This window comes from Primulina huaijiensis, chromosome 12 (genome assembly GCF_012295235.1).
Source record: "Primulina huaijiensis isolate GDHJ02 chromosome 12, ASM1229523v2, whole genome shotgun sequence".
NCBI classification, from domain to species: Eukaryota; Viridiplantae; Streptophyta; class Magnoliopsida; order Lamiales; family Gesneriaceae; genus Primulina; species Primulina huaijiensis.
The window spans coordinates 5,396,561-5,421,317 of NC_133317.1; the positions used below are offsets into that span (position 1 = coordinate 5,396,561).

Below are 24,757 nucleotides of genomic sequence, written 5' to 3' on the forward strand. Positions count from 1 at the left end.
AGTTGCCAAGAGAGGTGGACACTGACTTGTTCCTCACTTTTGAGCCCGAGGAAGTTGTGGCTGAAAGAACTAAAAGCAAAGGAGGGCACTTGATCCAGCAGATACTGGTGAGGTAGAAGGGAAGAACAGGGGAAGAAGCAACGTGGGAAGACAAAGAAGACTTCACAGCACAATTTCCAGAATTTCGCCTTGAGGACAAGGCGAATCTTGAAGAGGCCGGGCATGTTATGGACCCAAACTCATTGGGCCCAGAGACTTCTGAGTTAGTAAGCCCAAGGAATGAAGAGCCAAATAAACAGAGGCCCAAGATTGTAAATGTATATTCTAGAAGAAGGAAGGAGAGAGGTGGGTAAGAGAAATGTATAAAAAGAAGAGGGGGTTAAGCCAGAGGGCATTCAGTTATATAGAGTGATGAGTCACTAACAATTTGTTAGTGTGAGAGAGTGAGAGTGGTTGTAACCGGATTCTGTTATTCTCATTTCATATTATAATACATATTTCGGTTATTAATCGGAGGTTGCTAACACGTCTCACCTACGGCGAGCAAGAAGGTGCATCATCTACAGATAGTTATCCTAACTTGACCATTAGTTTATTGGAACATGTCCCGTAAAACCTGTTAATTCTCTCTGCACACTAGCCTTGATCTCAGTATGCAAGTGTTAGCTTGCTTTAAGAGCTTCACATATCAATATCTTACGTTTGTTCCTTGTATTTTATTTTCCTAATTTGAATATTTTGCATCTCCTCACATTTTTTGGAATGGATGTTAAATTATTTTATTTCATGGAATACAATGGCATGCCCTCATAAATCCTTTCATTTTTAGAATTTTCAGAATCATTGAAGGAAATGGGTGATTGTCTTTTGGAGAAAACAGCGTTAAATGATGACGAAGAAAGCGGTAAGATGAAATATGGTTATGTATATGATTGTTTAAAATTATTCTTATAATGGAGAGTTATAGCCAGTCAAAAGTTAGAATTTATATAGCAATAACGCAGGTGATAATCTGTTCAGTGATCGTTACATTGAAGGTATTTGAAAAAGAAAATTCTTAACTCAAGCTCAATGATTGGTTATTTGAACAAAACTTTTGAAAATTTAGGGGCCCTACTTGTTGCTTCTTGCTACCTAACGACTCAATAAGGGTGCCTTTCTGGGATATCAGTCATATCCTTTGCCTTTCCGTTCTGTTTTCATTAACTTAAGGAATTTGTCGTGGGAATGGAGATAAATATAGGATTTTGTGCCACATAAAGTATGAATAAAGTGGTCATCTTTCTTTCATGACCTATTCAACTTTTTACTTTGTGAGTAGGTCAACATGCAAGCTCGGCATATTATATTGATTTGTTGAAAATCATAATTGAATTGAAGACCTCGATTCAAATCTCTACCATACTTTTCTTTTTTGTGTGCGTAAAATGCTGATATTTTATTTCATTTTCAGGACTAATTGTTCTTTGTTGTGCAGGAAAAGTTTTGTTAATGCTGGGTAAAGGACAGTTTGAACTCCAGAAACTTGTCGATGGTTATGTAAGTTAATTAGTGTTGCATATGATTAGTTTTTATATCCTGAATTATTGGTTTTTACTTTGATTGTTGGATTTTGTATTCCAGCGCTCACACATAGTCCAGACAATAACTGTTCCTTCAGAATCTCTTCTGAATGAACTTCATATAGTAGAGGTGAGCTTACATTGATCATGAATCATGGTGTTTTCCGATTGTTGTCACATGTCATGATCAACTTCACAAGTCATTGCATTTTAACAGAAGAGATGCTTGTTTTGTGAGGAAGACAAGGGGCGGTGTTATTCGGGGAGAGATGAATATTTCCTTTTTGCACCTATGCTTTTCTATTTTCCAGATTTAATATTTTTGTATTTTATTTAAGCACTGGAATCTCTAATTTGGTGCTCCCCCACATCCACCAAATGCATTACTGCCATTGGTTGTGCATGTTGTGAGGACTCGGTGTTAAAAAAAATGCCATTTGCTTTTTTGTTGTGGTTTGTATGTCACGTGGCTTGCAGTTCCTGGATCCACTTTCAAAAATAAAAATTCCAGAGGAGACGTGTTATACATGTTGCTTCTTATTTCTCATTTATGCCTCCAGTTAAGACTTTCTACTTTGCTTTTCTCCTTCGTGCAGGAGATGAAGAGGCAATGTGATGAAAAGAGGTGCAAGATTTACTTCTTTTTTCTTTATTGTCTTTTCTGTAGCATCTGTCCTCTCGACTAAGCCTCTTTCTTATATATAATTAACTTCCAGAGAAATATATGAAGAACTGATGAAGAAACAAAAAGAAAAAGGGAAGTTAAGAAATAATAAGGGAGAATGTTATAATTCGCACCAGCTGCAGGAAGCCAGTGATGAATACGATGAGGAAGCAAATATATTTGTATTCCGAATGAAATCTCTAAAACAAGGGCAATCTCGTAGTCTTCTAACACAGGCATCACGGCATCATGCTGCCCAGGTTTTTTCCCTGCTCTAAGAAGGCTACGGTCCTCCCTATTTTGTTACTAACATTATATATGCATGATACATGTTCCCTTTTTATGTCACTTTTGAAGTATGGAGCTTCTTTTTTGCAACAGTTATGTTTCTTCAAAAAGGCACTCAGATCTCTGGAAGCCATTGAGCCACATGTTAGATTGGTCGCTGAACAGCAACATATTGATTATCAGTTTAGTGCACTTAAAGATGATAGTGAGGTAGTTTATGATGTTGGCGATGACGATGATGATGAAAGTGATAGTAATGGGGATAGTGACATGGAAAATGGTTCTAAAGGACGTGACAATGGAGAATTGAGTTTTGGATTTGTCAGAAGTGGCCCACTGCAAGAAGTCTCTGCTTCGAAAAACTCAATGCAGGTACATTTTGTTACGTATCTTGATCATGAAACAGCCTTCCTACCTATTTTGTTCGTGGAAAAAAGAATCTGGTGATATACTACTGCATGCCTTGCGTTTTAACCAACTGGTCCAATTCACAGTTTTTGAGATTGAGATTTTTGTTTTTAATATTGCGGAAATTCATGGCATTTGGTTGTGTTGATTGCATTTTGTTTGGGAGTAAAGAGAGGTAGCTAGTAATTGAGCGCACGGGGGGATTTTTTCAACAATTTTAAAAAAAACAGATAAGGCTGAATGTGCTTTTTTTTCCTTCATAACAAACTACTCCAATGATGAGAGCCTACTTCCGAGACCCATTCAAAGCAGACCAAACCATAAATTTTATTCTGTATGAAACCTATTCGTAATATGTGGTATAATCAAGTCCTTAAACTTGCTGGCCTACTTTGAGATACCATGCTGACTGATAATTGGATTTTTTTTTGGTCAACATATTGATTCCTACTCAATGAATGCACCTAACTCCCATAACCATGTAGGAGGTTCAATGAGCAAACTTACATCACAGATTCGAGAAATGTTACCAGTTGACCAATCTATTAACAAATTATTTGCAACAGATTATCCAACTTACCTGGATGAGTAATAGTGTACTAGGAAAATGATGAACCTGTTCACTTTAAGTTTCTGAACAAATTCTATTAATATTTTGTTGGGATGTTGATAGTTTCGGCTAAAACTTTCTTTCGTTGTTACTTGATATTTATATCTTTATTTGCAGTTGGATTACATGGATCCTACAAGTTCTCCAGACGCTAAAATGGTTGCTGCGAGGGTAGATATATTATATATAAATCCTATGTTTTTTTTTACTTTTTTTTCCTTAATTGCTTGCTCCTCCAACTTCAGTGTGCTGGAAGGATGGTCATTTTTTGTGAACATAATTATTTTATGTTCTGTTTTCAAGTTAGGTTTCCATTTAATTTCTGTGTTTTGCTATTCACCTTTCTCCCCCTAGTTGTATCCCTCTGAATTTGTAATTAGTTACACAATCCTTTGGAAAGAAGTTGAAAGTATAAGCAGAAAACAAGGAAGAAAACTGGTCTGTTGAGGTGGACTGCAACATTGGGCTGTTTTAAAGGAAATATGGGATGCTAACATTGAAATCCAATGGCAGCTGGTGTCATAGGACTCAAAGTCTCAGGTTCAAGTTGCGCTGTCTGTGTACATTGGTAAAAGTAGGGGGGAAACGCATAGATGTAATTGTGGTATTTATTTAATAGTTAATACACGAACTGTACGATAGTCATGTGCTGATTTGTGGGATTAAGTGAGTTCCATCTAGAAGGTATGACACCACAGTGGTCGAACTAGAATAAAGTGTCATATGGTTGCTATATCTGTAACACGACATGCTTATTGGAGCCTTCAACTAGGGATGATTTTGATTTATAAGCCAGGTCGACAATTTTTATCAAAGTTGGAAAATTTGTTTACCAGGTTTAAAAATCACATTGCCCCCTTCAACTAGCTAGAGAGACAAATATGAGTATAATGCATTTTAATATCTGTTTATCTGGTATGAGCCCACAATGAAAGAGGTTTAGTAGGTTGAATATATGTATGTCACCTAGGAAAGAACTGATATGGTCTAGCGTCATATTTCAATATACCTTTTGCATTATGAATCAGGTCCATTCTTTTTTTATAGTTCTCCTACACCAGTTGCTTGAAAATTCTACTTCTTGAATAATACATTTTTCCATACGTGTTTGCAGGTAATTTTACAAAATCCAAGTCAAAATTCTTTTTTCTTCCAAGGGGAAGCAAGGGCAATCAGTAAATCTGCCCCCCTCTTTCCTGCTAAGAAATTTGACCAGGTCGAGCGGACACAATTGCGACCTTCAGCATCCCGTAAGTTCATTTCTTATGTGCTTCCTACTCCTGACGAAACAAAGAGTCCAGGTTCTAGGAAATTTGATAACGAAGCTTCCCAGACCAGAGAACCAACCATGAACCTGTGGCATTCGTCTCCTTTAGAGAAAAACAAGTACGAAAAATTTGGTGCAAATGAGAAATTATCTGGGCCAATCATTTTAGACACACATTCAGTACTCAAAGAGAGTAACAACAGAAAGCCAAGCCCGTTGCCCCCTCCATTATCAGAAGGCCTCTTGTTTAAACAGGATGATCCTAGTATTGCATCCTATGCTAAGAAAGTCAAAAGACAAGCTTTCTCTGGTCCATTAACAGACAAACCTTGGACTGCCAGCGGCCCAAATCTCTCTGCCAGTGGTCCAATTGCCTCATCAAGATATCCCCCGCCTTTTTCAGGTTCTTTACTGCGTACCCCATTCCCACTCCCAGCATCGACCCCTAAGTTTTCTTCACGAGCTACACCTACTTTTGTATCATCCCCTAAAATTAGTGAGCTGCATGAGCTTCCTCGCCCCCCTTCTCATTTAGCTCCTAAAAGAACTGCAGACCGTATTACTCATTCAGGTCCCATAATGTCCAAAAGGTATGAACTGTCCAATGCACGATTAGTGACTACTTCAGCAGCATCAGCGCATCCAATGCCACCGCTGACACTACCTCGCAGCTACTCTATTCCTGCTGGAGGTTCAATGGAAATGGCATTGCGCGTTCCTTTAGAAGGTTCTCAAAACTCAAAGATAACAGATGTTTCTTCACCTCCTTTGACACCGGTCGACTCTCCGAGAATGTAGATTATTAGTCAGCGCCAATAGTTGAAGGTAATGCAATCAAATTATTGAGATTGAGTAAGTTAAAAATGAAAAAAGCTTTCTTAAGGCTTGTATTTATTTATTTTATGAAACTTGAGGATTTTTTTAGGCTATTGTTTTTGTCATGAAAATTAATATATAATAGCGTCCAATCCCCAACCCCGAACCCTACCCCCTCCGCCCAGCTGATATAAAGTTTTTGCTCTCATTCAATTCTCTAGTTCTGCCATTGTAGCTGCATATATATGTATATAGATATATATTTTAATTTGGATGTGTTGTTAATGTACTCTGTAATTCATTTGTCGTGCAGCTGTGCGATTTGATGCTGATTCGAGACTAGTTTTCCTAGGAAAGTTTTAAGTGGATAGATTAATATAGAATCATACTTGTAACCAGCTGACAAAACTGTAAATTGCGTCTTCAAATTTTGTGAGTGTATATGAGGTATTTATCTTGTTGTTTCTAGGAGCAATTTTAACAGTAACCTAAATTGTTCCCGTCTCGTGATGTTATAGTTGTCTCACATCCATGTATTAAATTAATAAAAAATCATTTATAAATTCAAGGATGTCACTCCACTTGACAAGAAAATTTTTTGGGATGGTATTTTATTTTGGATTTATAATCTAATATTGATGTTCTCGTTAAGAGTTGAAAAGTCGGAAGAGATGACATAAAAAAGAGATATCATCGAAAAAGATAAGTGAATCGTCTAGAATGGGATGTCGCGGAAGTCTCTTTTTCAAGAGATCGACAATGTGATAATTGTCTAATATTGATATATTAAACGAATAAAAATTATCACTTAAGAGACAAGTTTTTTGTGATAGAAGAGCTCTTGAGTTTATAACCTAGCATATGATGTCCAAAATTTGAAGATCCAATTTTTTTGGATAAATTTGGTATTTTTCGATACGATATCATTCTGTATTTTTTCTTAAAAATATGTGATTTTTGCATGATACGGTGTACCACTCCTAAAAATTACAAATCCAGAACATAGAACATATCAAACTTACTGAAATTGTGATTTTCCCTACTGGTAAACTAGACAGATTATGTAATATGTGTGAATGAGATGTGCACTTAAAATATAAAATAAAAAATATATTTTTGCCGATAGTTTCAGTTTGCAAGAGATTGATATAGTTAACCTTTTACAAACTTGAAAAGAATTTTGGAAAAACATTTTAAAAATATATACATGTTTGATTTATAAATGTGAAAAAGTAAAATCATTATATTTTTAAGTGATTGAATTTTAAATTTAATTGGTAATTTTTATATTTTAGAATATATAACATAATTTTATAATTGAAAAAATAAAGATAAAAAGAATGAAATATTTGAAAAAATAGCACAAATTCTGAATTAATTATTAGTATAGATTAGTCTTTGCATAAATTGAATAACCAAAAATATATCTGTTAAAAAAAAAACATATCTCAACTAGCTACGTGTCAAACAATTATTTATGTGGAGCATCATTACCCAACACGAGGCCCCGTTTTCTAACAAAGGTAACGTAAATCAGTAAATTTCACGTCTCATTTCTCTGAATTTATTGACTTAAACATAATTGCAACTCTTTACTATTGCAATAGCTAGAGTAAAAATTCCACAAGCCAACTTAAGAACGTGGATTTGTAGTTATGGATATAATCGAACCAAATTGGGTCGAATATGATGAAATTTTGAAAGCTCGAATTAGTTCAATTCGAGTGCGAGCTCGATTCTAAATTCGAAAATTCTTATATTTTTTGATCGAATTCAATTTGAATTAAAGCTCGAATTCGACTCCAAATATTCGAACATGTTCGCGTAATATTTGAGGAATATCAATGAACCTGATTATTGCAATTGCTCAGGATACCCTTTTTTAGCTTCTAGGGTCTATTTCTTAGTTCAAGATCCCTCTTACTAACTGGAATCAAAGAATTAGTAGATATGTTCCGACCAAAACGAGAATGGGCTAGGGTTATGAACTTCTAATCTGATGATCGAGTCGATTCCATGATTATAAGTTCATTCCATACCGGACCAGGCCGGAATAAGATTGCGTTTATATGGATGCGGCTTTGTTTGATCAGGTAAAGATCTCCCACTCATATAGTATCATTTACCTGTGGCAAATTCAATTTGTAGTAAAAAGAAACTTTTCGTTTATACATTTATTTGCTCAAATTTTTTTTTATTTTTTTTTTTACATTGAAGGAAAACAAGGTGAAAGTGGCGATCAGCAACTTTTAATCCAAAAGTTTGAGAAATTTTGCAGTATTCTAGACAAATGAACTCTGATAACTTCGAAGATGATGTGGCCTTCAATTTTCAAAAATGTAAGTATAGCTCCAATTTATGTCTTAAAAGGGTATCGACAACAAAAAAAAAAAAATTTCAAATCTTCCAACCATCTGCGAAATCTTTGCTACAAGTTCCACACTCGGTTTGGATTATCATCATGTACATCAAACATATAGTTGAAATAATGCATCCTATATATATCGCAAAAGTACAAGTAGATTTGTACAAAAATAATCGACCGCTCAATGAAAAAGGTAATACGTACCCAGTATCCATAAGTATTACAAGCTCGTATCTTCTCGGACGATAGTTTCAAAAGGCTTCAGTCAATTACTTATGTTCACATTTGGATGCATGAACACACATTAGGATTAAATCTACAAGAGATCACCACACAAGTAATATCATACATATAAGGAGGAGAATTACAAGGCAAATAATGGACATGCCAAGTCATGCAGGCAAAGCAAAGCTCTGTTGTGCCCATTGTGGTGGATCCATCACGAGACATGGATCTGATTTCTCGAATTCAGCAACCTGGCAAATCAAAGAACAAGACATGTTCATTTTCCGTTTCCCTTTTCTTTTTTCATTATAGGATAACCATGTTTAAAGAAAAATAAGATTTTTACCTTCTCATTGCAGCTTGGACAGTAATGGTATTTGTGCCATAGACAATCCATAGAAGGGCAAAGAAAACATACCCCAAGCATCATTGGCATCATACAACCAACAAAAGCCGCTAGACTTGGTTTTGACCTAGAGCACGAGAGAAAAGGTAGGATGAGGAATAGGAACCGTGATGGTAAAACGCAATCAAAACAAACGAAGTTCAGGCAGTACAAGAAATCCATCATCTTTATCATATTGAACTATAATCAAGTCTTATCCAGAATCAAATATCATTAAACTATCCCGTCATACAAAATATGAATCCCTTGAAGCCGAAATTCTTAAACTCGAGTGTTATATGAGACACAGTTCATTGCGAAGCATGGGTATGGTTTTAGGCTGTAAGGTCATGCAAATAACTTCTGTCCTCGCTAAGACAATAGCTGGAGTGAAATTAAATCGGTAGATGATGTTTTATAGTTTCACCACTTAAAATCAGGCAACCCCTGTATAGTCATGCTTGGGCAACTGTCTTTTTATGTCACCAATCCCATATTGATTTTCGTATGGTCCCTGTTCTTGTTGTTGCGACTTAGATAAGAATTTTCTAGTATGTTAAGTTCCACCGACGTGATTGTAATGTGTAAATCAACTTAACGCATAATCCTTGACAATTTCAAGGGAAAATCAAATAGAAAAGTTTCAACATCAGCAACAATCAATATAGATCCAATTACAGCAAATTACACAACTGGAGCTACGGAGAACAAAAGTTCCCAACTTTGACTCTCGTTCAAATTTCAAGCATCGGATCAAATTCCTCAAAAATAAAAAAAAAACTTGAGATCGTGGCTGTCAGAAGAAATTCGAGAATCTTACTTGACAGTGGTGATCCCGGAGCCACCGCAGTAAACGCACTGAAATGGAGCAGGGGTATCTCGGTAAATAGTCTGTTGAATAGGAATGCCCTTGGGGTCTCCGACGAAGGCGTTAGGAGGGATCGCACCGGCCTGATAAGGATTTTCTCCGACGTAGTACTGCTGGGGCATCGGCGCCTGGTACGCCGCGCTGTAGGGAATCCCGATCGCCGGCTCATCGTTCTTTGATGGCTTATCCATATTCATCTCCCCGGTGATTCGATTTTCTGGTGAGAGGACATATACCAAGGAATGCGAGTTTATATATTTATATGCTAAGTCGTTTTACTATTCAAACGCGTTTAGTGTATCGTTGACGTTTGAATATCGAGTGGTTTTCTAGGCCTTACCAGCCCGGTGTTGACCACAATTTTGGGCCAGCCCAATTATATTTATCACGAATGAGTTTGTTCAGAGGCCCGAATTACTGGAACGAGTTCGATTATTAATTTTCCTCATAACAGAGACAGGAATTTGGTGTGATCTATTTTTGTTTTTTATTTTTTTTATTTATTATTTTAAAGTTATAGTTTAATTTCTTACTATTTTTCACAATTATAGTATATCTTCATTCAGAATTTCAATTTAATTTATCACTAATTTATATAATTATAGTATGACCCTCGTTTAATATAAATCAAATTAGTTATAAAAAAATTTTGAATATTTGATATAAAGATTGTATGCTCTCTGGTTATTTGTATCGTATTATTATATACTGAATCTCATTCTCGAGACGCTGTCCTAAATCAAAAAATATGATGTCAGATAAGTGGTAAGTCGCAGCCTCTCCGGTTAAATATAGTCAATTTTGTGTAATATATGAAACGTCACAATTTTTTCAAAATTCAAAGACAATGTTTGGAATTTTATTTTGTCGGGTTTTCTTTTCTTTTAAAAGTATCAGAAAGATATTTCGAGAAATACAATTTAATGTATTATTGGAGATTTTTTTAAAAAAATGAATAGTAAAGATTTCTCAATCTTTAAAATAACAAAATAGAATAGCACATATATGTTATAAATAGTATTAAAATCAGAGTTAGTAGGTATCTTCTTAGACGTAAATAAATAATATTTTTTTTATGAATGATCCAAATAAAAGATCTCACTAACGTGAACTTATGTTAATTGGAGTTATGTGGAGGAAAATGGTAGCTTTAATTATGACAAAAACGAATAAGACACTACAAATTTAAAAAACATTAAGACAGGGAACAGAAGAATGGGAAGCAGCAGCGACTGGTAGCCCACTTTCATCTGTGCATATATGTGTATGTATGTGTGTATTATATATAGTATTGCAGGTTATCGTGCTATGTGCGATAAAGGAATGAATGGGGAAGGCAAATATTAATTATATCTGAACATGCTTGTTGCGAGTATTTTATCCATTGTCTGCTGAAATGGAAAAAGCAAATGAAGAAGGAGTAAAATAAAAAGGACAAAAAATCAAAGAGCGAAGGAATAAAATACAGTAGTGTGTGTGTATGTGAGAAATATTGTGAATCGGGTACCGAGATGGACACGGTGAGTTGTCTGTACGTATTGATACTCACTCATTGTATTCAGTTTCTTTTATATTAATAAAGCGACACTCATTAATTAAATATATAATTTAGATATATTTCATTATATCTCACAGATGAATGTCATGTTATTGATCGATATGATAACATTTCAATAATATATACATATATATAAAAAGATGGGTATTTGGTGGCAGACATTTTCAGTCCAAGAGTTCAGAATAGATTCCAGCAAGTTTATTGTTTAATCACACAAACGTTTAAAAAAATAAAAATAAAAAGCAGTACGGTCCTTTAGCTTGTGATAAATGATGAAACCCGACACCAGTCATGTTTATAATGTTAGGATTAATTTTTAATGATATTTCTTTTAGATTAATCTCACGTACATCTACACTATTCAATGTGACTAATTATTATTTAATTAAGGCTCCTTAAATTAATACTCCAATTGTTGTTATTTTAATTTTATATCTTTCGATTCCATACTAACAACAAAATTGCTAAATCACGCAAGACCCCGGAAGTTAGATGAAAGCCAAATCAACCATTATATAATAATCATACAACAAATTTCACCAAAGTTTTCAATATTGGGAGTCACTTCATTGAAGAACGAAGAAAATGACAAGTCTAGTAGAGCTTTAAATGGAACAAGATCAAGAGTTGTTCAGTATGAATCCGAGCGTCTCATAAATCATTTTTGTATAAAAAATATAGAGATCGTTTTAATTTTAAAAAAGGTTTTTTTTTATAATAATTTATATGTTAAGAGTGATATGATAATTTGAAAATTCAAAAGTATAATTACAGATAAATATATATTTTGTTAGGATATGGTGGTTATAATTTAGATAATAATTTAGTAAGATAATTTGAATTTTGATATGAAAATTACTAATAAATCAACATTATCAAAGTTACATAATAACAAATATCACAAAAATTCTTTTGAAACTGACGAATCTCTGATCCGGCCTATTCCACAAAAAATTATTAATTTGTATGCCAGAATTATTATTTTTCATGATAGATGTGAATCCGATTGATTCGTCTCACACATATAGATATTTGAGATTATCTTATAAGAAGATATCGACTCAATAAATATTATGCAAGATATAACTATAAAGAAACTTTTGTTGCAAATTAGTTAGCATAATGCACTCTAGGTTATTATAGTATATAGTAAATATAGATATAGCTTACACTAACCGATTAAATATATATAACCGGTACTAAAATTTGGCAAAAACTTGTGTGAGACGGTCTCACGGGTCGTATTTGTGAGACGGATCTCTTATTTGGGTCATTCATGAAAAAATATTACTTTTTATGCTAAGAATATTGCTTTTTATTGTGAATATGGGTAGGGTTGACGCGTCTCACAGATTAAGATCTGTGAGACGGTCTCACATGAGACACAATCCTAAAATTTATTCGTTTATCAAACCTAAATTGAAATAAATACAAGACTCACTACCATATACTTGATCTATGTACCAAATTATTTGGAAAAGTTTAATGCAACTAACTATATATACATAGTTTTGTAGAATAACAATGATTATAAGATAATTAATAAGCAACAAGCCTCATTATACAAGTATACAAGGCCACAAGGGTCGATGAAGCCGCGGGATGGAGCGTGTGCTTCCAAAGACCGATAACCTTGTACGCGGATATTTTCATTTGTGATGATGATGATTGTGTGTATTGTACGTAGACCTTTGCGCGGTCATTTTCTTTTCATTTTATTATTATTATTATTATTTTTATTTTTAATTTAGACAGACAGATCTTCACATGGCTAAAAAAGTCCATTATTAATTTTCAATAAAATTTAAAAATGATTCAAACTTTTCAAAAAAATTGAAAAAAACCAAAAAAATTAATAATAATAATAAATTATAAAAATATTAAAAAATCCTAATTATATTTATATGTATTTTTTATTTTTTAGCTATGTTATTATTTAATTACCACATGTTTCAAAAAGAATCGATCAGACATATTGGAATTTGATGCATAGTAGAATCCGTCTACTTTTAAATCATATGTATAATTAAGTGTAATTTTTAATTAAGCATTAAATTTTAATTATGTGTTATTATATTTTTTAATCACTTAAAATTTTTAATTTTGTTTTAAGTATTCGTTTTTTTTAAAAAAAAAAAATATTTTTATAATTATTATCTTTACAAGTTCATCTTGTAGCCATAAAAAAATCTCACCAACTTCATTTTTTTCAACTTCATCTCAATTTTAAATATGCCATTACTCGGGGAAACTTCACCTTATACGATTTATCGAACAAGACATATCTAGCTAGGGTTGATACTAAATAGTAACAACAATAGAAACTCGGGCTTTCTTGCCACTACCCTACATGGTTTTCGTTCCCATCAAATATTAAATTACTCTAATGTTTTTTTTATATATATATAACATAACATCGAATATTCGTATATAATGAAATGAATTATAAGTTAAAAAAATAAAGAACATTGGCGAAAAAGTATTTGGTCTTCAAACCCCAATATTATTCCCCTTCCCCACCTTGTGTTTTTACCCTCATCCACTTTCCCCATTTTGCAACACAAATCTCCTTTTTTCCCCCTCTCTCTCCATTTTTCTTACTCTCTTTCATTTGTTTCTTGATGTGAATGTTTGTGATCAATTTCTTTTGTGGGACTTGATTGAAATGGCAACACCAAACATGGATACAATCACAGCATCTTTGGAGAGATCCTTTCAAAATTGTTCCTTGAATCACCAACAGAGCAGCGGCGACGGCGGTGGTGGTCCGCCGCGTGGCTCAGATTCTCTGGGAGATCCCTCTTCCGACGCCGCCTCGGCTTTGGCCACCGCAGCGTTAGAACTCAATTCTCAAACCTCGCTGCCTACCCATTGGGAACAATGTCTCGACTTAAAGGTGTGAAAAAATTTAAGATCCCTATCATTATTGTGATGTTATTTTGTCTTTTATTGGCTTTTGTACGACATTTAATGCCACAAACCTTAACAGATCTTAATTTATTTCACCTCTGTTATCTGTTTCTTGTGCCGAAAAGCTTCGATTCTTTAATGGTAGTTATTTATGATGCTCTTTGTTCATTTATTCCTCATTCACTGCACTTTTTTTCCCAATATAACATATATTTTGCGGCACCAACCCTTTTCTTTCGTAAAAAGCTCACATTTTTCCCCAAAAAAAAAACCCCCCGGAGAGGAGACAAGTTTTTTCTTGCTTAGAGGTCATTTTACATGCATTTTCTTGAAAAGATTGATGGTGCTAGTCTTCTTGGTTCTGCAATACAGACAGGCGAAATATACTTCATAAATTGGAGGACAGGCATGAAATCAACGGAAGATCCCCGGTCAACGGCGGAGTACGGCGGCGGTTACTACTCGGAAGACGACTGCAGCTCGTATGACAGTGACGGGTCTTCCTCAGAATCATCTCCTTCGAGAGGGAAATGGAGTGGTAAAAACAATGATGAACAAGATTTCTACTGTCAAGAAAATCTCGAAAAAGAGAAGAAAAATAATAGTAGTAGTAATATCAACTCGAATAATGTGCTTGTGGTGGCCGGATGCAAGAGCTGTTTAATGTACTACATGGTGCCCAAACAACTCGAAATCTGCCCAAAGTGCTGTGGTCAACTCCTGCACTTTGATCGATCCGAAAATGGCTCCCCGTGAATCGTTTATGTTATTTGTTCTTTTCTCAAAACATTTTTTTTTTCTTCTTCGAAAGAAACTTTGGTGGAGTGCTAATTAAGCATATTGGATGACGTTGTCGGGCTATGAAAATTTACCATTTCTTTCAACTTTTCTATCACTATTTTCCTGTCATGTTGATGTTTTTTATGATATATTTTTGTGCATTTATTGATTGATAATTACCTCCTTCTTTATATATAAAAAAGGGAAGATTAGCTTAAAACATCCCAGCTATAGTCAACTGCTAGACAGGCGGAATCATAAGAGAGAAAGAATGGTTTGGTTTGTTTTGTTTCCATGATTAACAAAATTCATATCATCCATGAATCTGAAATATGTGTTGTTTTTTTACATTTTATTTTTATTATAAAGGTGATATTTTGCACTCACACCCTAGATTTTCAGGAAAAATGGGATGTTTACTTTATAAAAATTAGATGTTTAAACGAGGTTGTTGCAAGATACAATTGATTCCTACAACATTTTGTATCAACCAACCATTTCTAGATTAAAATCGATTAGGCATGAAATCGCGTTTGCGCGAGCCTGATTCAAAGCGTGACAATATCTCCAGTTACAACGGATCAATATCTTACCATTAAAATTTGTTTTTCAGTTTATATTTTACTATAGTCGTAGAATAGAGGTGCTATGGAAAATAGTATTTGAGAAAGAATATATTGGTGTTTAGAAAGATTGTTATTAGGTATATTAGTCTCACTTGATAACAGCATAACTAGTATTGAATAGATCATAAAATTCAGTCTAAATTGTACATTGTTTTTTAAGATTAAAAATTTTAGTTTTCATAGAACAAATATAAGATGAGTAGGTCTCTTGTGAGACGGTCTCACAAATTTTTATCTTTGAGACGGATCAACTCTACCGATATTCACAATAAAAAGTAATACTCTTAACATAAAAAGTAATACTTTTTCATTGTTCACAATAAAAAGTAATACTCTTAGCATAAAAAGTAATATTTTTCATAGATGATTCAAATAAGAGATGCGTCTCACAAAATACGACCCGTGAGACCGTCTCACACAAGTTTTTGCCATACAAGATTTGTTAATTCTAATTGAAGATAAGAGATTGTGAAATTACCAAAGTTAACTTTGGTATCATATATAGATACACAATGCTAACCAAGTCATTGCTGACCTCAGCAGAGCATTGGACTCGGCAACAATCTGGCTTATAATGAGGAAGCCCGGAAATAGAGGAATCAAATTCAGACCACTGAAGGCCCAAAATCGAACTAGGAAAGCCCCAGCCTGGTGAGATGAGAACATATGGAATTGCTTCAAAAAGTGATGCATGGACATGGTTTCTTACTTTTTGACTTTTTTCAATCGATTTTTTTAAAATAATAACAATTTTTATATGGATTTTAATATTTTTGTATAAGTTTTTCTTTTTAATTTTTTTCGAAAATAAAAGTTCCGCGATCAAATTTAAAAAAGTCTTGTCTTGGATAAAAGATCCGCGATCAAATTTGATCACGATTTGAGGTGATTTTCCACCGAATTGTTAGGATTTGACTTACCATAAAACGATCAACATAACATATTAATTTCACGCGAATGTCTGTCATTATTGAAAATTTCCACCCTTCTTTCCCATATTATCTCTAACTACTTTCGCTCAAAAGTTTCTTCTCAAAGCTTGGAATTAAAAAAAATACATTTATTTTAATTTCAATTCTAGCATTGGAAACATGTAAAAATTACAATTTTTCCTCTCATTATAAAATAATATTTAGTTATTGTAAATTTTCAAAATTAATATATGAACCAATTTAAAGAGAGTAAAAAAAAAAAAAGCACGATTAAAGTTTTTCATAACTCTCAAATCAACTAAAGCCGAAAATTCAGCCATATCCCAAGTAAAAATTGGAAAGCTGACAGTAGGTGAAAGATTGGAGCCGAGGAAGCTAAGTTAATTTTATTTTATATGATTTGATTCAAATATCGTTGAGTTTCAAGTATGGCCTTATGCGAGCAAATAAGGTATGTGAAAATAAATGAAAATATTTCGATACAATTTTAGTGTAATACCTTAAAAGTAGCATCTCATTGAACTTATATACTAAAAGAGTATGTCTATTGTGAAACGATCTCATGAATCTTTATCTGTTAGACGGATCAACCTTACCGATATTTACAATAAAAGGTAATACTCTTAACATAAAAAGTAATGTTTTTCATGGATGACTCAAATAAGAGATCTGTCTCACAAAATACGACCCGTGAGACCGTCTCATACAAGTTTTTGTCATACTAAAAAAGCTGTAACGAAAACCAATTATTTCTTATTTTTTTTAAAAAAAAAATAATTGAGTTTAAATTTTTAAATTTCTTTCACGTTGATTTGTTCTTTGTTATTAGGGATATAACATGGTCAAATTTGTCCAAACAAACTTGAGCACACATAAAATACCTGAGATTTAAAATATTGAATTTGAACGATTACAGTTGATGAAATCAAAGAAGATTATGCTGGAGAAAATAAAGGAGAGTTAGTTATTAATTCGATCAAGTTGTTTCCTTCTGTCGTAATAAAAGCTATATATAAAGAACAAAAGGTGCTTTAAAAATCACATAATTGGTTTCACTAAAAATAATTTTATGATCAAGTTCTTATCTTCTGCTGCAATAAAATCAAGAGAAAGAACAAAAGGCACTTTCAGAAATTACCCAATTGGATTTACAAAATATAATTTTTAACCGATGCAGAAGTTTCACGGATAATAGGAAAATACATGGCCCATAAGTGTATACTACGATGTTCAATATTTGAGAGGGTTATATATTCATGGATGACCCAAATAAGAGATCCGTCTCACAAAATATTATCCGTGAGACCGTCTCACAAGAGACCTACTCATATTAAAATCTTGGTAAAACAAATATATGTCACAACCGATGCAACGAACGATGCTCAACATTTTATAAAATCCATGATCGTATGAAACGAAATGTATTAAATTATCTAGATATTGGAATTGAAACAGTGACAAAAAGCCCGATCTTCCAAAAGGAATTGACATTTCAGCAATGGCAGACAGGTAATGGAGAATATTAATGGTCCACCACCAGCCTCAAGAAGAAAAGAGAACAAAGCAACCTTTTGCTTCAAAAACAGACAAAGGAATCTTGGCCAGAAAGGTCTGAAAATATTGTTCATTATCCAAGGACAACAGATAATACTGGGGAAGAGACTGTACACAGGCAAAACAAAGAACTTGAGACATTTTTTCCTTTATTTTTTTACCGATGGAATCTGCTCTCACTGTCCTTTGTGTTCACCGAGTAAATTCATAAACTAACACAGTAATCTACAAACTTCAAATAAACTGTACTTATGGTCATATTCGTCCAAAAAAATATTAACCGGAGAAATAATCGAATTCTTGAACATCAGTCAAACATTTACTACAAACTCGTCCGAAAATCTTTTGGATGTATAGGGGTTTGTGACCTTCTCCTAATTCCTCTCACAGTGACCTGAAGATTATGCTACTGGCCAAAGAGGCACGTGTCACTGTCACAAGATTAATTTTTATGCTGAGCCTAATATATCAACTATTTAATTTTTTTTGTTATTATATAGTTACGTATCAATTAGAATTTTATATATGAGAATTTAAGTTTAAAATTACATTTTAATGTTTTATTAAATCGAACAATTAATGGTAGGATAGTGATGTTCCATGTACAATTTTAGATAAAAATAACCTCTTACAGTGGGTGAGTGCAGACGTGGGTAGGTGGGGGACTGATTTTGTTATTTGTCGCCTGTCGGAGAATTGGATTAATTTAACTGTAATCTGGGCTGAATGAGATCCATAGCCCCCCGAAGACAAAAATGTCCATCTATCCACATAGTTCGAGCCCATAATTTTTTTGTTTCAGCCCAGTTTAGATATTTGGCCCATAGAAAATTGGTCCATATAAAAGGTGACCCACTCCGCATAGAGGGCGAAGATTTTTAATTTACTGTTTACGCACGACACAAATAATTTCTTTTTTCATAAATTACCATTTGATTACAAAAGAAAAATTAGGGAGGTATCTAATCAGGTCGAACACTGTCTGGCATGACTTCGGTTCGATTTTAGATATGTGTAAGTTCAAGCTCAATTCGATAAGCTCGAACTCAGCTCATTTGAAATTTAAAAAGCTCGCAAATAGTTCGAATCAATTCGATAAACTTGAACTCAGCTCATTTGAATATTAGAAAGTTCAAAAATAGCTCGAAATAACTCAATTATTATGTTTAACGATTTGGGATCAGCTCGTTAAAAAAACTCATTTTCAACTCGTTAAATAAGCTCATTTTGGAGCTCGTTAAACACTCTAGCCAAAATGTCAACTTATATATGAAAATTTGAAGAAAGTGTTGAACATTTTATAATATTAACATGTCTATCTCTTTCACAAAAACTTCAATGTGTGATTAACAAATAAACAATACATGTTGTTAAATTCAATAAAACCCTATGAGCTCGAATTGATAAAATTTTCGAGATCTGTTCGATAATTTAACGAACAATCTCAAACAAACTTTATATCAAACCGAGTTCTGAACAACTTGATAAGTTTAAGTCTCCAAAAAACCAACTTCAATTGCATCTTATACATGTACATCACTGGAATATATAAGCAACAATTATTTACACTATCAAGCTCCTAAATATATTTGGATCGAGAAATTTCAAAGCAAAAGTCTCAAATCCATTTCAACTTCATTTAGGATGTTTCGAGAAATTTAAATTTTTAATATTTTATCAATAATCGTAAATAATATAAAATGCATCCAAGATTATATCATTTACCAAAGATTTTTGCAGTCACGATAATTGATTTAAGACATATAAAGATCATAACATAATGTTGAATAGAACCAAATACTTTCAAATCAAAACTACATAAACAAAATCTTAAAATATAATATATATATATATAAACAATAATAAGAAACATAATATCAGCCGCAGTATAGGCAATTTATTTACACACAAACGTATACTTCGTCCCTATTTCAAAATTAAAGCACAAAACACAAATAAGCAAATAACTCAGAATTGTATCAGAATGCATATAACCGAAACCGTGAAGTGCAAATGATGTTGCAATATATGAAGAGTGATTTAGCTTCTTGGCTCGTGACCGGCCGAATGCGCTACATTTCCCGTGCTCGCTCTAGAATCCGAAACAGCGTCCAACAGGTGATTGATCGCTTTCTCAAAGCTCACAAATCCCATGAACCAAAACTCGTGGCGGTCAATAGTTATCATCTGAATATACTTCTCAGGCGGATTCTGTTTCGTGACCACAGGATTCACACCTTCTATGTTTCCAATGGGTACTGATATCTTATAGTAAGTCCAGGAATCCTGCCCCGATGGAGCTCTGAAAGTTAAGGGACGATCACTGCAGAAGGCCACGCGAGCTGTGGAAAGATAGAGGGTTCCCGCGACAGGTCCTGTTGTTGTGGAGAGATAACAAGCGAATGTCTTCTTCAGCTTCTCATTGGGATCAGCAGAAAAAATCTGCCTGAATAGTGGCTCAAATCCTCCTCCTGTTATGGCCTTTGCCGTCAAATTAACCTTCCCCCACGCAGTTTCTGATAAAGATGGCCCAGTTTTTACTGCAAACAAGCATACATCGAGCATAATTAACATGTCATCAATCAGAATATCGAATATGTTCACTAGGCCAAAGGAAACGACAACGGAAAAAATTAATTCAATCAATTAAGATTGATGGGAAAATGTGATTTAAAGACATGAACTCACAATGTTTCCAGATATTGCCTCCTATGCCTTCTGCCCTGTGACTCCAAGAATTGAACATATTTACAACATATTCATAAGGGCTGTCGGCGGGCTTATCAACAGGGGAATGCACTACGTAAGGCTGTTGGTTATCGTGATACTGTTGGACGGAGCCTTGTGCCTGCCAATGAGCCGCCTGCTGATTGTCCGGGTGAACATTTGGGGCCGCTGGAGCGCCCATCTCGTGAGTACCCCACTTCTTCACATCTTCCTCCGGTGGTGGCTGTGACTGTGGCTGTGGCTGTGGCTGTGGCTGTGGGTTATGGTGTGGCTGTGGTTGTGGGTGTGGCTGTGCGTGTGGCTGTGGCGTGAATGAGCCGGAGGCTTCACGATGTTCGAATTCAGTAGTTTTTTGATCTTCCCCCTTCCTGACTTCTCCCCCCGCAGGCAGCGTAGTTTCAGTGGCAGATGAGGCGGTGGCTTCACGAGGCTGTGATTCTTTAGCTATGCGATCTTCATTTGTGCTAGCCATGGTCTAAAACTCAAAGGGACAGAATCGAGTTCGATGAATATTGGTTTTCTGATGATCTATGGAGATTATATGACAATACGAATAATCATCGAGACAAAGAAGTTCTCTGTTTATATATGTTTCTTGCTTAAGCAGGAAGAAGTTGATACTTAGCCGTGTTAACTTTTCAACAATTAAATAATAATAATAATAAATGATATATGGACCGACACTTCAACATGTACACCTGCTCCAATTGTGGATATGATGAATTCTATATACTGCTAGAGAAACGTACTCGTCACGAAACCATGTAGCTGAAAATGTGACACGTATTAAATACAACGCGATGCCCATACGTGCCGCTGGGTTCTGGATGCCAACGCAGTGGGCTACGTGTATAAAAATATCTTTAACTGGGCTCCGCCTCGGATCTGCCTCGAATAGACTGGAAGCTTATCCTCTTTTATTGAAGAAAATTAGGTGTCATTTCATTTCGTCGTGTTTATATATATAATAAATATTGGGTCAAAGTTTGGGCCGTTCTCTTGTGAATTCACACAGCTCCACAATCTGTGAATTATGAGTTACCAGCACGTCCATCATGGTCCCTATTCTCCACCAGGCAAGTTTTCAACTGTGGCTTTGCTAATTATAATCGTGACATTTAGAATAAATGTCGGTTAATTTTTTGTGGAATACGGATTGAATTCAGGGTTGCAACATCCGCCGCCGCCGTGGGGACACCCCTCGGCGGAGCCACCACCGCCAGGGTATTTCAGGGAGGGGTACCCACCTCCGCCACCCCCTCCTCCTGGTTATCAGGGCTACTTCAACAATGACTATCCTCCTCCTCTGCCACCTCGGCACCATCATCATCAGCACCATGAGGACTCTGGCTGCTCTTCATTTCTCAAAGGCTGGTATGTATGCCGTCGTTTATGGAATTTTAATCTGACGGGCACTACGAATTTAAATCTTGATCACCGTTTATATACCTAACCTTAAATTTTTGCTAGATCACCAAATCTCCTTCAATTTTCGTTTTTTCCCTTCCTTTTGGTCGACGCTGAGTATTGAGAGAAGGATGTGTTTGCAACATTGCTTCTTTTATTTTGAGTTTGCGTTGCCCTTCTGTTTGTGTTTAGCTGTAAATGGTGAGTAAAATCGATGAGAAAATTGGCCCAATTCTGTGGTTGCTTCAATTCTATTTCCTCTCCTATCATCATCATTCATGTGCTTGTGATTGTCTTTTTAACTCGATGGCCAAAAAAACTAGGAACATGTCTGCAGTTATCCCTGCTCTAATCCTTTTTTGAGATACCAAATCAATCTAAACAAAATGGACACCGTCTCCGGTTCTTTGAAAATTTTGTTCTTCTATCACTATATCTGTCGTAGATATCTATGCTTGTTTATCATATGATGGGTGGATCATGTTTGAAATTTGTGTTGCAGTTTGGGCGTTCTTTGTTGCTGTTGCTTGTTCGAACAATGCTGCCATTGCTTTTGAGCTAATGGCTTCTTATATAAAATAAGAAATCAAATGAAGGTGAAGATTCGATTCATCAATGAGTTGTCTGTTGTGAGTACACTTGGTTCATTTCTTTTTAATGATTACGGATTAAATAATCTATTGTTATGCTCAAGCAGCGGGAATTATACCTTCTTGTTTGTTATTTTCTCCAAAATCCGACTATCAAATGCCAGATATATAGAAACTTAAATATGCTGAAAGTTTACTCGGGTTGAAATGGAACAGGCCTGATAAATTGCTCTCACACACACACACAGAAAAAACAAAACAATTTGGTGTTGACTTTGGGTTTAATTGATGGACTAGCAGTCTTATCATAATCCCACAGGCATGAATATCACGTTTAGCAACGAGCTTAATTCATAAGCATAACAAGATGTAGCAAACGTTCGACGATTGACAATAAGGACGCAAGTCTTCGTCTTACGTCAGGCGCTACACTCGTCACAAAACCAAGCATAGGCAAAATCCACAAAAATGGTCGCGTAGACTTGCATACCATTTCTTGATATTTTGGGTTCAAATCTGCTTTGTTTCCTAAACTCCTGCGTACCGTGTCCTTGTTCTGTTCATTTAGCTAGGAAAATTGCAATATTAGTATTATATATTTGTCTTTCTGTTTTGGTACTCCTTGTTGTGAGTGGTCCACTATCTTTGTTAATTTTACAATTTCAGTAATTTCTTTGGCAATCATATGTAGTGGAACATATACAGAATTTATGTGGCTATGACATGGCATTGATATTATCATTTCTAATAAAAATGACTGAAATCGTCAAAATTTGAAATATACTTAATCTATATGTATAAAAACTGAGTTTTGTTTAAAATAATAAGTTTTCATCAAAATGAAAATTCTAAAAAACAATTATTGTTTTGATTGATTAAATCAAATTTTTTATTAATTCAAATTTGAATTTAATTATTTTTATATTAATGTAAATGTAATTTATGAATTATATGTTTTTTATTTTTTTTATTTAAATTAAAACTAAACTACATTGAAAACATAAAATAATTTTAATTTTTTGCATTGATTATATCAATTAATTTAATTTACGATATGATTTTGTATTATTTATGATATATTTAGTTGTTATTATAAAGTGCATAAAAAATTCATACTGATTTATATCATATTTAGACAATCAATTTTCAATAAAAATAAAAATTAGAAAATAGGCGCAAGGTTCTGTATTAATCGTGAGATAAATCAATCAAAAATATATTTGGCGTTTAAACTCTTATTAATTCGTTGATGTGATCTACTTGTATAAAAAAAAAAAATAACAGAGATTTCAGTTTACAATTTATTTTTCATTATCAAAATGTTATTATTTTTTCTTATATATTTTATTTTTTTAATTTAAGAGTATTATTTTTATTTTCTTCATTTTATAAGGTTAATACATATATGAAATAATAAAAAATAATCAAGCGTCCGATCATGAAAAGAACAAAACATATTCTCCAATAATACCATATGCACACACATAGTTTTTGTCATATTTAAAAAATTTCCACCGAAACTAATATGCTATAAAAGAAAAAAAATTATAATTATTAATATATTCACCTACAATATTAAATATTTGAAATAAATAGGAAATAAATATGTAATTAAATGTGATATTTTTCTTCAATTTATTTTTTAAAATTTAAATTTTAATTTGATGTCCATTGAAAATATAAACTGTATTTAAGTATTTACATTGATTATATCATTCTATTTAATTTCGATTATAATTTTAAGTTGTGTGTTAATTTTATATATTTTATTTTTATCATTCTATATCATATTAATATAATATTAAGTTTTTCAACTTTTTTAAAAAATATCGTGAATTTTTAGTATATTAACTACCTATAAACTGTTAGTATTATTATATATCTTAATAGTATTTTAATATATGTATTTTAATATATATATTTTTAACATGTTCAAAAAATGAATAATTAATCAAAATTTATTCATCTAAATAAGTGACAAAAAATTGAACTTTTTAAAAATATTTATTTATTATTTAAAATTTTGATAAACAAATAATATATGATTTTTTTAATATATTTTTCTATATTTTTTTATTAATAACAGTTTCATTTAAACAAAATAAATAAGTCAATTTATGAGATGATATTTTTATATGTTATCTCAAATGATATAAATATTTTGATATAACAATTTTTTATAATAATATTTAAAATTTAAATATATTCATTATAT

The 24,757-nt window shown here is 33.5% G+C and overlaps 5 protein-coding genes across 6 annotated transcripts; 3 read left to right on the forward strand and 2 right to left on the reverse strand.

The window, feature by feature from the left end:
- The first annotated feature begins 589 nt into the window (after positions 1-589).
- Positions 590-6,139, forward strand: LOC140989595 (uncharacterized protein At2g33490-like). 2 transcript variants are annotated; one of them, XM_073458865.1, is made up of 9 exons: positions 596-904; positions 1,478-1,539; positions 1,624-1,692; positions 2,159-2,187; positions 2,279-2,486; positions 2,608-2,886; positions 3,650-3,703; positions 4,647-5,624; positions 5,929-6,139. In XM_073458865.1, exons 1-8 carry the CDS (start codon positions 853-855, stop codon positions 5,595-5,597), a joined length of 1,704 nt encoding a protein of 567 aa, XP_073314966.1. In that variant the 5' UTR covers positions 596-852; the 3' UTR covers positions 5,598-5,624; positions 5,929-6,139. The 2 variants fall into 2 exon arrangements, with proteins under 2 accessions (XP_073314967.1, XP_073314966.1); XM_073458866.1 differs by lacking the exon at positions 3,650-3,703 and having other exon boundaries at positions 590-904.
- A 1,891-nt stretch (positions 6,140-8,030) lies between these two features.
- LOC140989248 (GSH-induced LITAF domain protein) lies at positions 8,031-9,700 on the reverse strand. The gene is made up of 3 exons (XM_073458414.1): positions 9,411-9,700; positions 8,552-8,678; positions 8,031-8,456 (listed from the first exon to the last, which is right to left on the reverse strand). Exons 1-3 carry the CDS (start codon positions 9,653-9,655, stop codon positions 8,373-8,375), a joined length of 456 nt encoding a protein of 151 aa, XP_073314515.1. The 5' UTR covers positions 9,656-9,700; the 3' UTR covers positions 8,031-8,372.
- A 3,820-nt stretch (positions 9,701-13,520) lies between these two features.
- Positions 13,521-14,824, forward strand: LOC140990112 (protein CURLY FLAG LEAF 1). Its single transcript, XM_073459691.1, has 2 exons — positions 13,521-13,912; positions 14,299-14,824. Exons 1-2 carry the CDS (start codon positions 13,682-13,684, stop codon positions 14,680-14,682), a joined length of 615 nt encoding a protein of 204 aa, XP_073315792.1. The 5' UTR covers positions 13,521-13,681; the 3' UTR covers positions 14,683-14,824.
- A 4,807-nt stretch (positions 14,825-19,631) lies between these two features.
- Positions 19,632-21,219, reverse strand: LOC140989995 (GEM-like protein 5). The gene is made up of 2 exons (XM_073459582.1): positions 20,507-21,219; positions 19,632-20,358 (listed from the first exon to the last, which is right to left on the reverse strand). Exons 1-2 carry the CDS (start codon positions 21,015-21,017, stop codon positions 19,859-19,861), a joined length of 1,011 nt encoding a protein of 336 aa, XP_073315683.1. The 5' UTR covers positions 21,018-21,219; the 3' UTR covers positions 19,632-19,858.
- A 189-nt stretch (positions 21,220-21,408) lies between these two features.
- On the forward strand, positions 21,409-22,677 carry LOC140989996 (uncharacterized). The gene is made up of 3 exons (XM_073459583.1): positions 21,409-21,621; positions 21,712-21,919; positions 22,455-22,677. The coding sequence occupies exons 1-3, from the start codon at positions 21,579-21,581 to the stop codon at positions 22,507-22,509; spliced, it is 306 nt and encodes a 101-aa protein (XP_073315684.1). The 5' UTR covers positions 21,409-21,578; the 3' UTR covers positions 22,510-22,677.
- Positions 22,678-24,757: the final 2,080 nt, after the last annotated feature.

Bases quoted from the DNA above. Each gene is read 5' to 3' on its own strand.
- LOC140989995 (XM_073459582.1), bottom strand. From the start codon at position 21,017: ATGGCTAGCACAAATGAAGATCGCATAGCTAAAGAATCACAGCCTCGT. The intron at 20,359-20,506 runs GTGAGTTCATGT...GCTTGTTTGCAG, and splicing joins AGGCAATATCTGGAAACATT to TAAAAACTGGGCCATCTTTA.
- LOC140989595 (XM_073458865.1), top strand. From the start codon at position 853: ATGGGTGATTGTCTTTTGGAGAAAACAGCGTTAAATGATGACGAAGAA. The intron at 2,887-3,649 runs GTACATTTTGTT...CTTTATTTGCAG, and splicing joins CTTCGAAAAACTCAATGCAG to TTGGATTACATGGATCCTAC. The intron at 3,704-4,646 runs GTAGATATATTA...ACGTGTTTGCAG, and splicing joins CTAAAATGGTTGCTGCGAGG to GTAATTTTACAAAATCCAAG.
- LOC140989996 (XM_073459583.1), top strand. From the start codon at position 21,579: ATGAGTTACCAGCACGTCCATCATGGTCCCTATTCTCCACCAG. The intron at 21,622-21,711 runs GCAAGTTTTCAA...GATTGAATTCAG, and splicing joins TGGTCCCTATTCTCCACCAG to GGTTGCAACATCCGCCGCCG. The intron at 21,920-22,454 runs GTATGTATGCCG...TTTGTGTTGCAG, and splicing joins TCTTCATTTCTCAAAGGCTG to TTTGGGCGTTCTTTGTTGCT.
- LOC140990112 (XM_073459691.1), top strand. From the start codon at position 13,682: ATGGCAACACCAAACATGGATACAATCACAGCATCTTTGGAGAGATCC. The intron at 13,913-14,298 runs GTGTGAAAAAAT...TCTGCAATACAG, and splicing joins AACAATGTCTCGACTTAAAG to ACAGGCGAAATATACTTCAT.
- LOC140989248 (XM_073458414.1), bottom strand. From the start codon at position 9,655: ATGAATATGGATAAGCCATCAAAGAACGATGAGCCGGCGATCGGGATT. The intron at 8,679-9,410 runs GTAAGATTCTCG...CTCGTGCTCTAG, and splicing joins TCCGGGATCACCACTGTCAA to GTCAAAACCAAGTCTAGCGG. The intron at 8,457-8,551 runs GTAAAAATCTTA...TTGATTTGCCAG, and splicing joins GTCCAAGCTGCAATGAGAAG to GTTGCTGAATTCGAGAAATC.